General features: G+C 39.3%; 1 protein-coding gene across 2 annotated transcripts in view; it reads right to left on the bottom strand.

Annotated features, from left to right (window-relative positions):
• The window catches only part of KIF26B (kinesin family member 26B), a 487,970-nt gene that overhangs the window by 59,877 nt on the left and 412,684 nt on the right, over window positions 1-15,409 (bottom strand). For both annotated transcript variants that reach the window (XM_059941090.1, XM_059941099.1), the window contains one exon: window positions 6,798-6,957. In XM_059941090.1, coding sequence (XP_059797073.1) covers window positions 6,798-6,957 — 160 coding nt within the window. The remainder of the gene's footprint in view (window positions 1-6,797; window positions 6,958-15,409) is intronic.

Below are 15,409 nucleotides of genomic sequence, written 5' to 3'. Positions count from 1 at the left end.
CACCGTGGAGGAGCCCCCACCCAGAGCTCACGCATGCACACGCTAACCACCTGGATCGGAGCTGGAAACCCAGGAAACAAGTAACGGAAACGATTTTTTCCTTCTCCCTATGACCCAGCAAGTCCATAAATTAGGAATCTCTAACCCCTTGGAAAGAAGGAGAACAAAGTTCCCATCCTTCTTTCTGCCCTTTTATTTACTTCTTCTCACAGGAGGAAAAAGGTCTGACTGGTGGCACTGGTAAACATGGCCATGGGCATGTACAGCCCAATGCTGTCTGTCTGTCTGTCTGTCCCCCTGTAGGTCACACACATCCCTCCTCTTGAGCCATGCGGCTGTATGGGTAAGGGATTGCTCTGCTGATCCGATTCTGCCCATTCCTGAGTCCTGGGGTCTATGCTTGTGGGGGGATAGGAGGAGACCTCCTTCCACTCTGCTGGGATTCAGCAGATGGAGAATTTTAATTCCCAGCCATACTCTTGTATCTATTTGCCAACTGGTTCGTAATCTGGAGAGAAGAGAGTCTGATTAGGACTCTCAGAAATTGAACATAAAGGAAGAAAACCTCTTGAAAAGCCAAAAGGGAAATGAAGAAACCTCCTGATTTCTGCTCAGTCCTAAAACCAGAAGCTCGTTTTCCAAGAGGGACTAGCCGTGGTAGACAAAGAAAAATATATGCCATGGCTTTGCTGCCAAGGATCGTGACTGAGTTGGGGGCCTAACAATCTGCTCTGTGAGGGGGCACAAAGGGGTCCTCCTGGGAACAAAAGGGATGATGAGCACAGTTTATGTGTCAAACCAGTGGTGGAAGGACCAATGCTTGAACCCAGGGCTTGTGGTCCCAGCCGATTCCCAGACAGCCTCATTTCCCCCTGAGTGACCTGCATGCTTCTGTGATAAACCTGGCAGAGTTCTTTTACTGGTAGTTGATGCCTCAACTCTTAAGAAAATAATATCAATCTCTGAAAATTTTCATAATTATATGTGAAGATACCACTGGCCAGGGAAGCAAATAGAGGTAGGAGGGAAGAATGAAAGGAAAGAGATGCTAAAATCTCATACAAAAGAGACTTACGTCCCAGTGATTTTCTGAACTTACTTTCTCTGCATCCTAACAGTCATTAAAATGTATAAAAATGGATATTTTTGAAGCAGCAACACTAAGAATTATCATTGCTGCGGTTGCTTGGCAACCTGAGACTTTGGTTATTTTATTTCTAAACAGGGAATGCTATAAACTGGTATCTGGAGTTTGTGCAAATAGTTCTAAATTGATGTTCTCCCTGTAAATCAGGAGGAGATAATACAGCATTAATGTACATTTAAAGGTTGCTAAATATGCATATGTCTGTGTCTCATATCACACACACACACACGAAGATTCTTACACAGAGCTTCTCTCCATTACATGCTATCTTAAGTAAATCTGGAGAATTGATATTCCTTTGCATTTTCCCTGGAAAATATCTATTTAATTTCATTTTGTAAATAATATGCATTTGAGTCACGAGGAACAAACCTTTTGTCTCCTATGTGAGTCAGGGGAACTGAGTATTATTGTAGCTCATATTGGTCATGAGCTCCTTTCTCTAGCTTCCCAGACACTGAGTGGGTTTCCAGTTCTGAGAAAGCAGAGACAAACCCAGTATCTAAATGGCTACTGGGGGAAAATATTTCTCAAAGCAAGGCATGGGAATGTCCACATTCTTCAGAGATGCAAGTCCTGTAAAGGCCTTATGAAATCTTAGGCCTGCAGGTTCCAGCACGGATGAGAAGAGGTGTTAACATTTTGAAAAAGTTGCCTCTATTTACAAACTCTCATTTCTCCACAAGTCACCAACTTGAATTTGAGTCTCTAGGGATGCTTGCTGGTTTGAATGAAATGCTGTGCTCTGATGCTGCTTTTCTCTTAAACGTGACCTTAGCTCCTGACTCCTCACTAGGGCCTTAGGAGGAAAAGTGCTCCCGTTCCAGACCCTGATGATAGGCATCTTTATCACTTTTGTAGAACAACCGCTTCTAAAGTGGCCCCTGCAGTGGTGTTTGCTTGCAGACTGAAGCTCATGACAACAAATTGCCTCAGGCTCCACCTGCTTCTCCAGAGAGAAGAAGGGCACGAGGAAGTCAGCTGCCTGAGCCCCAGAGTATGTCAGTGACAGATTCCAAAACGCAAGGATTTGGTCTTGGGCTGAACCACAGACCAAAACCATAAAAGAAAGGCATCGAGCACCAATTCGATCATGGGATTGTTCATGCAGAACCATGCTTCAAGCTACTTGGGAATAGCATCTCAGACAGACACAACACGAGGGGGTCACAGAATGACTTTCCATGACCTCTTGTTCAATGGAAGCCAGGACGTTATAACATATCTGTTGTTTAGAAACAGAGGACAGCATCTTGTTGGCAAATAATCAAATAGACCATTTGACCTATTAAAGTAATTATTTATCCAAATGGAATAACAGTTACAAATGAAGGAAAAATGTTTCAGGCTTAGAGTAAGTGTGAAGGGTATGCTTCGCCTTACTAGACATCTAAAAGGGACGAAAAATTCTATTTCCAGAGAACTGGGTGGTCATTAGAATTTCCAAGTCTCTGGAAAGACTGTAGTCCTGCAGATCAGCTGGGACATAACAGCACTTTAGCCAAAGCTAAGTGCACACTGCCAGATTCTTGTGGTTGCCCTTCTGGGCACCAATTCTAGTGGTGTGTGCCTGCAACACTTGTTTTTGGCATGGGAATTCATTTCGACATCTCTGCCTAATTTTTCTCAACTATCGAAGGGAAGGCTTCTACAACCTTAGTGCCCAAGAAGTGGTGAGGAATAGCAAATGGCTGAGCAACAGAAGGAAATTGGCAAATGCACTGTCAAAATGCTTAGGACTATGACAGCTTCCCCTAGACAAGAGGTTCCCCAAAGTTAGGGAGTTTTGTGCAGCCTGTCAGTGCAGAACTGACTAGGGGGTTGGAGCCCTTGGTGGTCTCCCTGCTGTCCCCGAATGCTTTTCTGAATGGTGTCACCATTTGGGATTGATTTATGGCACTTGGATTGGTCAGGGAGCCTGTGCTATGTCGTGGCTGAGGCTGGGAACCTGTTCTGCACTTGCATCTGTCATATCTAAAGGCAATATCATTTGCAAAGTCAAAACCATTGAGGGCACACCTAGGGTGCCCATGGGAGCACCTGGGATGGGTAATGAATACAAACTCGCTTTCAGGCTTGCTCACATGACAGAGTCTGGCACGATGATGAAGAGAAACGAGGACAGGCTATATCCCCTCTGTGCACATTCCAGTTAATTTCCCAGAAGCAAACACAAATGATGGAGGTTCCAAGCACAGAAGTGTCCAGGGTGACAAACGGAGTGGGTTTTTGTATTTTGGAAGGGTGGGGGAAGGTAGTGAACGTGGAGTTTGGTTTTCCGTTTTTTCCTGTAAGTGAACAGCAATAAGAGGAAACTGCAAGGGCAGAAAACCTTCCCTATCTTAGGAACCTACTGCAAAGACAAGGTTTAACATGGGAAAGGTGTTTAGTACGCTAACAAATGCCATGTGATGTGGCTTTGGAGCGCTGACTGAACTGATAAAAGAAATCTGGGCCATCCTGCTGTGCTGAAGACCTCATGCTGTGCAGAGCAAAGGCAGCTAATATATTACAGAGCTTGATGAGGTTGGGGGGAGTGGATTGGCAGTGAACTGCCAAGGTCTCTGAGGCTGTGAAAAGTGATGCGGTTTTGTATGTGGAACCTAGAAAAATGGTACAGATGAACTGGTTTGCAGGGCAGAAGTTGAGACACAGATGTAGAGAACAAACGTATGGACACCAAGGGGGGAAAACCGCGGTGGGGTGGGGATGGTGGTGTGCTGAACTGGGCGATTGGGATTGACATGTATACACTGATGTGTATAAAATTGATGACTGATTAAAAAAAAAAAAAAAGTGATGCGGTTTGATCCTGCCACCAGCTGGCTGGGTGATTTCAGGTAATCTTTGCCTTATCTTCCTGTACCTTGAAAGAAGACAGTTTCTTCTTTCAAGAATCAAGATAATTGATTAATCACTTTGCAAATGTATTTGCAGAACCAAATATTGAATATATGCTGTGGCTGAGAATCTGAAACAATATTACAGCAAGGGTCTTTGAAAGTTTACACACAATGATGGGCATTAAGGAGTGAGGGCTGATAGAACTGGCTGTACAAGTGCACTGCCAACAGATGTTTTGGGGAGGACAGAGCTGGCCGGATGGCCAGGCCACCATGTTTCCTGGCATCAAGCAGTGGGCAACTCTGCAAGATCCCTAGAAGGATCCTGATGTGGGGGACAATGCTATGCCTGTGTCTTACATAGACACCACATTTATGTTAAGTCTGTGCCGACTTCAGACATAGAAACGCTTTGATCATCACTCCCTCGGAGCCAGAAGGGAAGGAAGGGAACTGAAGCAGACAGATGTCTGCAGAGAATGGTGAATGGAGTTTTCACACTTTGTCAGCCCTCCCAAGTGGGCAGGTAGCTGGTCGTTGTGCCTAGCTGATGTTAGATATGTTTAATTTAACAAGAGACCTTGAACTACTAATAAAAACAATTCTTAATGTTTCCCTTTAGGTTTATAATAAAACCCAACTGGAACCGAAAGGAAGTTACTTTATCTAAAGTAAAAGTAATTTCATATGCTTGCATTCATCCCTCCCTCCCACCATCAATTCAACAAATATTTATTGAAATCATAAAAGCATGTCACTTTACAGAAACAATGTGAGAGATATATAAGTAAAATACATAATCAGTGACCTCATAAGGTGGTATTTTGAATTCTGTCTACGCCATGATCTATTAAGTTATTACATTAATAGACATGGTTCCCTTTTTATGGACAGGGAAACCAATGAGGGCTGATAACTCTTTCCTTTCTAAGATCTCCAACCTTGACAGTACCTCTGCAGACCTTTTTTTTTTCCTCCCTCTCTTCTCTCTTTCCTTTCCTTTCTTTCTTTTCTTTCTTCTTTCTTCCTTCCATCCTTCCTTTCCTTCCTTCCTTTCTTTCTTTTTTTCTTTCCTCTTTCTTTCTTTTCCTCCCTCCCTCCCTCCCTCTCTCTCTCTTTCCTTTCTTTCTTTCCTTCTTTCTTCCTTCCTTCCTTCCTTCCTTCCTTCCTTCCTTCCTTCCTTTCTTTCTTTTCTTTCTTTCTTTCTTCTTTCTTTCTTTCTTTCTTTCTTTCTTTCTTTCTTTCTTTCTTTCTTTTTCTTTCTTTCTGCTTTCTTTCTTTTCCTCCCTCCTGCTTTCCCTCCTTCCTTCCCTTCCTTCCTTCCATCCTTCCTTCCTCTCTTTCTCTCTTTCCTTGTAATCACAAGTTGATTTTATTCAACTGCAGAAATGATACTGAATGAAACTATATAAACCTTCTACTTGAATTTTTTCTCAGAGAAAAGAATCCTCACAAGGGGTAGAAAAGCCATTTCTGGGTTTATCCTAGGAGTCCAAATTTCAAGAATTGAGACAGACAGGACTATAATCTCTATTTAAGCTCCTAAAGTAGTCTAGTAATGGACTTCCTGGTGGAGAATAAAGTCACAGTGTTGGCATCAACTTAGGGCAGAGGGGAAGGAGAACTCAAGGACTCGTCCTGAACCTTAGCTAGTGTAGAACAAACTGCCCAACTTACCTTTTCCGTCCTACACAACAGTAATTTATATTTTGTAGGATCCTACAGATTAAACAAAAATGATTCTATGTACTGTATATTTGCTTAATCCTCAAGGCAACTCTGTAAGGTAGGTGTTATTTCCATTTAAATAGGTGGGGATAGGCTCAACCACATTATCATTATCGGTTATTGACTATAGTGTTACACATTTTACAAAAAACTTTCACATGCATATCACTCTGAGCCTTTTATCCTTGTGATATAGATAAGATATATAGCTATAACCCTCAGTTTATGAGATGTGAAGGAAGGTTCAGATAGCTAGTGGAAGGTGCAGCTGGACATTGGCAGGGCCTGAAAATACAGGAGAGTACCCATCATCCCATCATCACATTGTCCAATGACAAAGATGAGTTGGGGTGATGGTGGTGAGGGGTGGCTCCAGGGCTGGGTCATTCATGAGCACAGATGATATAGCAAGTCTTTGGGTATTCCAGACATAGGAGAAGTTCTAATTTCATCTTCTTGGAGCAGCAACAGAAAGAGGAAAAGGATCTTGGGAGTGAAATAAACATCTGCATAGGATGGTGGGTGGTAATTCCCGAAGCTTTTTAAGTTCTCCTAAATAGGACTACCAGATAAAATACAGAATGCCCATATAGCTCATGCAATACTGGGGGGATGTTTATACTAAAAAATATTTGTTGTTTATCTGAAATTCAAATTTAACTGTGTATCCCATATTTTTATTGGTTAAATATGGCAGCCCTATTCCTAAGGGAAGGGTAATTCAATCTTATGTCCCTTGCTCTCATCACTATTAAGCATCTGTACAATGGTGACAATAATCTACCAATGGCAATTGTGATTGGAGACCTCAGCTGAGATAACTTCTTATTATTTCTGACTTGAGCAGCCTAATGTTAGCATTGGGGTAAATTTAAGTATTTCCATAGCTTTTGAATTTGGAAGATCATGCATTACACAATTGTTAGTGAAGTCTGGTTTCTGGCACTGAACTAACAGTGTGGTCCATAGTGTACCTCTGTAGTACAACTCTCCCCAGATGTCACTGGACAGAGAATCCCACACACAGCCCTCGCACCATGCTTTCCTCATCCCATTCTTTGAGTAGAAGAGTCACTTACTTGTATGGGATGTGTTTGCTGCCATTGACGAGAGCCAGGATGACATTGCCCAGAGCAGACAGTGAGAGGCACAGCCCTGAGCCTCCTTCTCGATTTTTGCTAAGAGCTTTCACACAGCTGCCAAGATCAATGAGGTGCAGGCGGCTGCGGCCTCCAGACACTGTCACAGGAGAGAAGACAAGAGAAGAAAGAAGTGGTTAAGTTCTGGCAAACACTCATCTGTCCTTCATATAGCTCCTTGGGAAATCTGATGGGAAAAAAGAGGAAATAAAAGGTTGAAGTTAATGGCCTAGTAGGAAACCCCTACAAAATCATGCAGGGGTAACAAATAGCATGGTCCTCTTCAATTCTGTCCACCACACATCACTGATCTTCTAAAACCTACTGATATTCCTACTATAAATAAGTGAATAATTCATGTAGGCTGAATTAGACGAAATTTCACAGAGAAGGTAAATGTCTACATTTACCTTCATCTTCTTTGTGTAGCAGAATTCTGAAATTGATCATATTAAAACCTAAATAGCCCATAAGTGATTATCCGCTTTGGTTGACTGTCATAGAGATCGTGACCTAAAGCTCAGCCAGGAATCAGGTTGATAACCCAAAGTAAAACCAGGAAGAATTAACAACCAGGTGCAGAGTCAGGGAAGACCCAAGTATTTGCTGAGTATCTGCCAAGTGCCAGGTGCTGCACAAACATCAGTCTCATTCAGTTCCCCTGGAAAATCACAAACTTGCTCATGAGAACTTCCACTACTGGCCTAGATGAAGTCACAGGGACCAAATTTTTCCTCTTACCTGAAACAACCAAAAACTGAACAAAATGTGTAAAACAACCGTTTGCAAGACACTAGACATCAAACAGCAAAAGACAGTGATCCTGGAGAGGTGGGAAGTAAGGGAGGTGAGCACTAGCCATTTCTCAGCTTACTGCACTGAGAGAGTTTTCGGGCCATGGCTCAGAGAGAGGGAACTCAGGTGGAGACTGGCAGACTCTCTGAACTGAGGAGCTAGAGCTGAGAGTCCAGGGAGGCCAATGTAGCAACATTTCCAGGACAGAGTGCTGGAGAGGAGAGAACTCTGGAGATTTGTAGTAGGTCTCCTCAAGTATTCAACCTAGTACTGATCAGCACAGAGTGATGAAACTACCCATGGCTGGGGAACTAACCACTGGAAAAGATTAGAAGTAATAGTGCACAGGACTCACACAAGGCCAGGAATAGTGCTTGTTCCCAACAGCCAGACTAGAAAACCTCAAGATTCACAGGGCACTGGGTAGGGTACCCACAAGGGTCTGGCTTCACTAGTCAGGAACACTTAGCCCTAGACTGAGAACTGACTGGTTTCCACCTTAACAAATCTTAAAAGTAAGGCCATAAAGGATCAAACTGTTTCTAAACAACTGCAACCCCAAACAAAGCTTAAAAACATTAAAAAAATATAGAAATGTCCTGCACCCAATCAAAAATAACCAATCAAAAAGAAGCAAGAAAATGAGACCTATAATGAAGAGATCATTGAAACCAACCCAGAACTGACATAGATATTAGAATCAACAGAGAAGGACATTAAAACAGTTATGATGGCATTTCAAACATTAAAAAAGTTAAATAGGGACATGGAATGTATTAAAAAGATACAAATTGAATCTTTAGAGATAAAAACTACATTGTGTGAGATGAAAAATACACTGGTTGGGATTAACAGCATATTAGACACTGCAAAAGGAAAGATTGGTGAATTTGACAATATAGCAATGAAAACGATCCAAGATGAAGTACAGAGAGAAAATTTTAAAACAAACAACCAAAAACCGATTAAAAAAAAGAGCTATAGGACTACTTCAAGTGTCTTAATATGTGTGCAATTGAAGTCCCTGAAGGGAAAGACACAGAGGGTGGTGCAGATAAAATATTTAAAGAAATAGTGGTCAATACTTTCCCAAATTTAATGAAAACTATAAACCCACAGATCCAAGAAGCTCAATGATCCCCTAGCACAAGAAACATGAAGAAAACTACACTAAAGCACATAATAATCAAATGGGTTAAAACTAGCGATGATGAAAAACATCTTGAAAATAGCCAGAGGAAAAAAATTATGTTACATGTAAAGGAACAAAGATAAGATGATGGCAGATTTCTTGGAAATAATACAAGTGAGAAGACAATGGAGCAACATTTTTAAAGTACTGAAAACTGCCAACCTAGAGTTATACACCCAACCAGAATATCATTCTCAGATAAAAGGGAAATAAAGACTTTTTCAGACTTAAAAAAGCTGAAAGAATTCATCACAAAGGATATACACAAAAGAATGAAGAGCTTTGGAAATGACAACTATGTGAATAAATATATGCTATCCTCCTCTTATTTAAATCTCCTTAAAAGCTAATTGACTGTTAAAGTAAAAATAACAACAATGTAACATGTGGGCTATAACATATGCAAAATTAAAATGTTTGACAACAATAGCACAAAGGTTAGGAGTGGAGACATGAAAGTACTCTCTTGTAAGGTTCTTATTCTAGACATGAAGTGGTATAATATCACTTAAAAGTAGACTGTGATAACTTAAAGATGTATACAATAAATCCTACAGCAATCACTAAATAATAAAGAGTTACAACTAAAAAGCCAACAAAGGATATAAAGTAGAATCATTTACAGTGTTCAATAAATTCAAAAGAAAGCAAATAAAATAAAAAGGAGAACAAAGAACAGATGGGTTGAATAGAAAACATACAGAAAAATAATGCTTTGGAACACACCAAATGAAGAATCCCATTAAATGTAAGTCTGAATACCCTTATTAGAAAGTAGATATTGTCAGATTTGATAAAAAAGCAAGACTCTACTATATGCTACCTATGAGAAGTGCACTTCAAATATAAAGAAACAATAGGTTGAAAATGTAAGTATGGAAAAGGCTATACCATGCAAACAGTAGCCATAAGAAAGCTGGTGGCGGCTATATCAATATCAAACAAAAGAGACTTAGGACAAAAAATATTACTAGAGGGAAAGAGAGACATTTAATAATGATAAAGGGCACAATTCATCAAGAGGTCATAACAATAAACGTGTTTATGTATCTAATAACAGAAGTTCAAATACATGAAGTAAAATCTGATAGAATTGCAAGAATAAACAGGCAAGTCCAGAATTATAGTTGGAGATTTCAAATACCCCTTTCTCAATAATTGATATAATAAGTAGACAGAAAACCAGTAAGGATATAGAAGATTTGAACAACTATCAACCAATTCGTTCTACTTGACATTTGTATAACACTCAACCCAACAACAGCAGAATACACATTCTTTTGAATTGCACACAGAACATTTAACAGGATAGACCATATTCTGGTACATAAAACAAGTCTAAATAAATTTTAAAGGATTCACATCATTCATACTATGTTTTCTGACACACTAGAGCTAAATTAGAAGTCAATCCAGAAAGATATCTGGAAAATCCTTAAATATTTTGAAACTCAACAGCACAGCTCCAAGTAACTTAGGGTCAAAAAAGAAACCAAAATGCAAATTAGAAAGTGTTTTTAAGTGAATGAAAATGAAAACACAACATATCCAAATTAGTAAGATGCCTTTAAAGAAGTACTTAGGAGGGAATTTATACCATTAAATGCCTATATCAGAAAACAACGGAGGTCTCAAATCAATTACCTCAGTTTCCACTTTAGTAAATTAGAAAAAGATGAGCAAATTACAGACTAAATAGCAGAAAGGAAATAATTAATATAAAAGCAGAAATCAATGATATAAAAAATTAAAAAACCAATAGGGAAAACCAATGACATCCAAAGCTGGTTCTTCAAGATCAATAAAATTGATAAATCTCTAGCATGAGTGATCAGCAAAGAAATAGAGAAGACACAAATCACCAATGTCAAGAACGAAAGAGGTGGCCTCACTACAGTTTCTACAAATATAAAAAGTGCAATAAAGAAACATTACACCAGTAAATTAGACAACTTGGAAGAATGAACAAATTTCTTGAAAGATATAAAGTACCAAAGCTCATTCAAGAAGTAATAGATAATGTGAATAGCCCTACATCCATTAAAGAAATAGAATCTGTAGTTAACAACTTTTCCACAGGGAAAGCAGTGCATTTAACTGCACTGGTGAATTCTATCACACATTCAAGGAAGAAATAATATCAATTCTATACAAATTCTTCCTGAACATTAAATAGGAGAGACAACTTCCCAATTAATTCTATGAGGCCGGCCAGGATTACCCTGATACCAAAAACAGACAAAGATATTACAAGAAAAAAAGTTGAAGACCAATATCCCTCATGAACAATGATGCAAAATTTCTTAACAAAATATTAGTGAACCATACTATAAAATTGTATCTAGGAACATATTAAAAGCATTTTATACCATGAGTAAGTGGGATTAATCTGAGGAATGCAAGGTTGGTTAACAAAAAAATTGATCTATCAATCATTATAATTTACCATATTAACAAACCAAAAAGAAAAATGATTCTCTCAGTAGATGCAGACAAAGCATTTAACAAACTCCAGCATCCATTACTGATAAAAATGCTCGGCAAAATATAAATCGAAGGTGATATCCTCAGTTTGATAAAAAGTGTCTAGGAAAAACCTACAGCTAATGGCATTCTTAATGGTAGAAAACTAAATGCCTTCCAAGATCAGGAACAAGACAAGGATGTTCACTCTGACCATTTCAATTCAACATTGTACTGGAGGTTCTAGCCAGTTCAATAGGCAAGGAAAAGAAATAAAACATATCCAGATTGGAAAGAAATAAGTCAAACTGTCTTAATTGGCAGATTACATGATTATCTATGTAGAAAATCTAATGGAATCCACAAAAAAGCAACTAGAACTAATAATTGAGTTTAGCAAGGTTGCAGGATACTAGATTAACAGACAGAGATCAACTGTATTTCTAAATACAACTTCTAAATACAATTTCTAAATACAATTTCCAGTAACAAACAACTGGAAATTGAAATTTTAAAATATCTTTTACAATAACATCAAAAATATTAAATACTTAAGGATAAATCTGACAAAAGATACATATACTGAAAACTACAAAACCCACCTGAGAAAAATTAATAAAGACCTGAAAAAATAGAGAGATAAACTGTGTTCATAGGTTGGAAGACAATATTAAGATGTTAATTCTCTCCAAAGTGATCTATAGATTCAATGAAATCCCAATGAATAATCCCAGCAGGCTTTTTTGGTAGAAAGTGATTCTACAAAATCAATTCAGAAGCTGACTCTAAACTTTATATGCAAATGCACAGGAGCTAGAATAGCCAAAACAACTTTATAAACTAAGCACCAAGTTGGAAGGCTAACAGTATCTTTTCTTTTTTTAACATCTTTATTGGAGTATAATTGCTTTACAATGGAGTATAATTGCTTTACAATAGTTTCTGCTGTATAACAAAGTGAATCAGCTATATGTATACATATATACCCATATCCCCTCCCTCTTGCGTCTCCCTCCCACCCTCCCTATGCCACCCCTCTAGGTGGTCACAAAGCACCGAGCAGACTTCCCCGTGCAATGCAGCTGTTTCCCACTAGCTATCTATTTTACATTTGGTAGTGTATATATGTCAATGCTACTCTCTCACTTCATCCCAGATTACCCTTCCCCCTCCCTGTGTCCTCAAGTCCATTCTTTACGTCTGTGTCTTTATTCCTGTTCTGCCCCTAGGTTCATCAGAACCATTTTTTTTTTTTAGATTCCATATATATGTGTTAGCATACGGTATTTGTTTTTCTCTTTCTGACTTACTTCACTCTGTATGACAGACTCTAGGTCCATCCACCTCACTACAAATAACTCAGTTTTGTTTCTTTTTATGGCTAATATTCCATTGTATATATGTGTCACATCTTCTTTACCCATTTACCTGTTGATGGACTCTCAGGTTGCTTTCATGTCCTGGTTATTGTAAATAGTGCTGCAACGAACATTGTGGTACATGACTCTATTTGAATTATGGTTTTCTCATACTGTTATGGCTAACAGTATCTTAAGACTTACTATAAAGCCACCATAATCAAGACAGTGTGGTATTGGTGTAAAGATTAAAAAAATAGATCGATGGAGTAGAATAGAGAGTCCAGAAATAAACCCGCATAAATACAGACAATTTTTGACAAAGTTGAGAAGGTAATTTAGTATAGATAGGATAGTTTCTACAACAAATGGTATATCCATATAAAAAAACTTTAATGCATAAAAATATATACAAATTAACTAAAAATGGATCAAAGACCTAAATGTAAAATATAGAATTATAAAACTTCAAGAAGAAAGCATAATATGACACATTTTTGATCTTGGGTTAGGCACACATTTCTTAGATATGATACTAAAAACATGATTCATAAAAGACACATAGATAAATTGAACTTCATTAACCTTGAATATTCATAGTTTTCAAAATGCACTGTTAAGAGAGTAAAAAGATAAGCCACAGACTGGGAGAAAGTATTTGCAAATCATATATCTGATAAAGGACTTATAACCAGAGTATATAAAGAACTCTCAAAACTTAACTATAAGACAAAAAACAATTTTAAAAAGGGCAAAAGACACCTCACCAAAGATGTATGGATGTCAAATGAGGACATGAAAAGGTGCTAAACATCACTGGTCATTAATGAAATGCAAATTAAAACCACAGTGAGATCCGACTTCATATCTATTATATAAAAGGCTAAAACTGAAAAGACTGACCATACTAAGTGTTGGTGAGGATGTGGAGGAACTGGAATGCTCACATACTGCTAGTGGGAATTTAAAATGGTGTAGTCATCTTGGGGAACAGTTTGGCAGTTTCTTAAAAGGTTATAAATTCATCTATGGTCCAACTATTCCAGTTCGTCTAGGTATTCACCCCAAAGAAAAGGAAATATATGTCCATATAAAGATTTGTACATGAATGTGTATGGTACTTTTATTTGTAATACCCAAATTGGAAATAAAACAAACGTCCATCAGCACATGAATAGACAGGCAAACTGTGGTCATCCAGACAATGGACTACTACTTAGAAATATAAATAAATAAACTATTGACACATGCAACAAAGTAAATCTCAAAATAATTATGCTAAGTGAAAGAAGCTACTCAAAATAGTACAGACTGTGTGATAGAATTCCATTTATATAGAATTCTAGGAAATGCAAACTAATGTATGGGAACTGAAGCCGAGTTCAGTGGTGGTTACCTGGGTATGGGGAGGGGGAAGGAAAAGGAGCTAGAGGGAGTGATTTCAAAAGGTCCCAAAGAAACTTTTGGGGGTGATGAATATGTTCAACATCTTGATTGCATGGGTCTATACATATGACAAAACTTATCAAATTATATACTTTAAGTATGTGTGGATTATTATATCTACAGTATATCTCATTAAAGCTATTAAAAAAAAAAAAAAAAAAAGGAAACGTGCCCAAGATCATGCTGTCACTGGTAGAGCTAGGATTCAAACCTTTAAGACATGTGCTCTTCATCCTACACCATGTGGCCTCAGCCAGTTCTGGGGACAGCAGGAGCTACAAGCTGCCTTTTTGTCCCAGACCCCACTGGCCCAGGGGAGTGTGGCCCTCAGCACATCACCCGAGCTCCTGGATCATCTCCCTTTCCTGCCCCCACTCCCCAGGCAGCAGCAGACTCCTACTTCTCAGGCCTCTGGATTCCTACCTTTCCAGGGTGACCCAGCCCACACCATCAGAACTGGCCCACCTCCTATTGCTCTAGGACAGCCACTATTCCCTCTGCTTTCTACTCTGCATGGAAGGAAAACAGCAAAGGTAGAAATGGTGACTTCACAAAGCTGTTGTAGAAGCCAGGTCACCTGGGACAAGGTGGAAAAGGGGTTGGCTGAGAAGGCTGATGCAGGGTGTGGGATGAGGGTGCGTCTGGGTTCTGGTGGGTGTGCAAGGAGCATGCGGGCAGTGTCTAGAAGCTCACACATCTGCAGGCAGAGTCCACAGGACAGTGCTGATGCAGGAGAGCAAGGAAAATATCTGGGAAACACTGTCCTGACCCCAACCTTGTCTCTGCCCATCCCACCCTCAACTTCCACATCTAGTACTGAGAAAAACACTGATGAAGGTTTACAGAAAGCACAACATTTCATCGCAGGCCCTCCAGTGACCCTGGTACACCTGTGGGAAAGAACTTTCCACATTAAGGATGTTATATTTTGTTTACCTCCAACTATTCCTCAATAAAAATCCTTAAAATGGTGAGAGACCTTCAAGATAGCGGAGGAGTAAGACGTGGAGATCACCTTCCTTCCAACAAATACATCAGAAATACATCTACATGTGGAACAACTCCTACAGAACACCTACTGAACGCTGGCAGAAGACCTCAGACTTCCCAAAAGGCAAGAAAATCCCCACGTACCTGGGTAGGGCAAAAGAAAAAAGAAAAAACAGAGACAAAAGAATAGGGATGGGACCCGCACCTCTGGGAGAGAGCTGTGAAGGCTGAAAAGTTTCCACATGCTAGGAAACCCCTTCACTGGTGGAGATGGGGGAGGGGAGGCTTTGGAGCCATGGAGGAGAGCA

This window comes from Balaenoptera ricei, chromosome 1 (assembly GCF_028023285.1).
Source record: "Balaenoptera ricei isolate mBalRic1 chromosome 1, mBalRic1.hap2, whole genome shotgun sequence".
In the NCBI taxonomy this organism is placed as follows: domain Eukaryota; kingdom Metazoa; phylum Chordata; class Mammalia; order Artiodactyla; family Balaenopteridae; genus Balaenoptera; species Balaenoptera ricei.
Note: the sequence above shows the minus strand (reverse complement) of the source record. Positions and strands in the feature narration are given on the sequence as shown.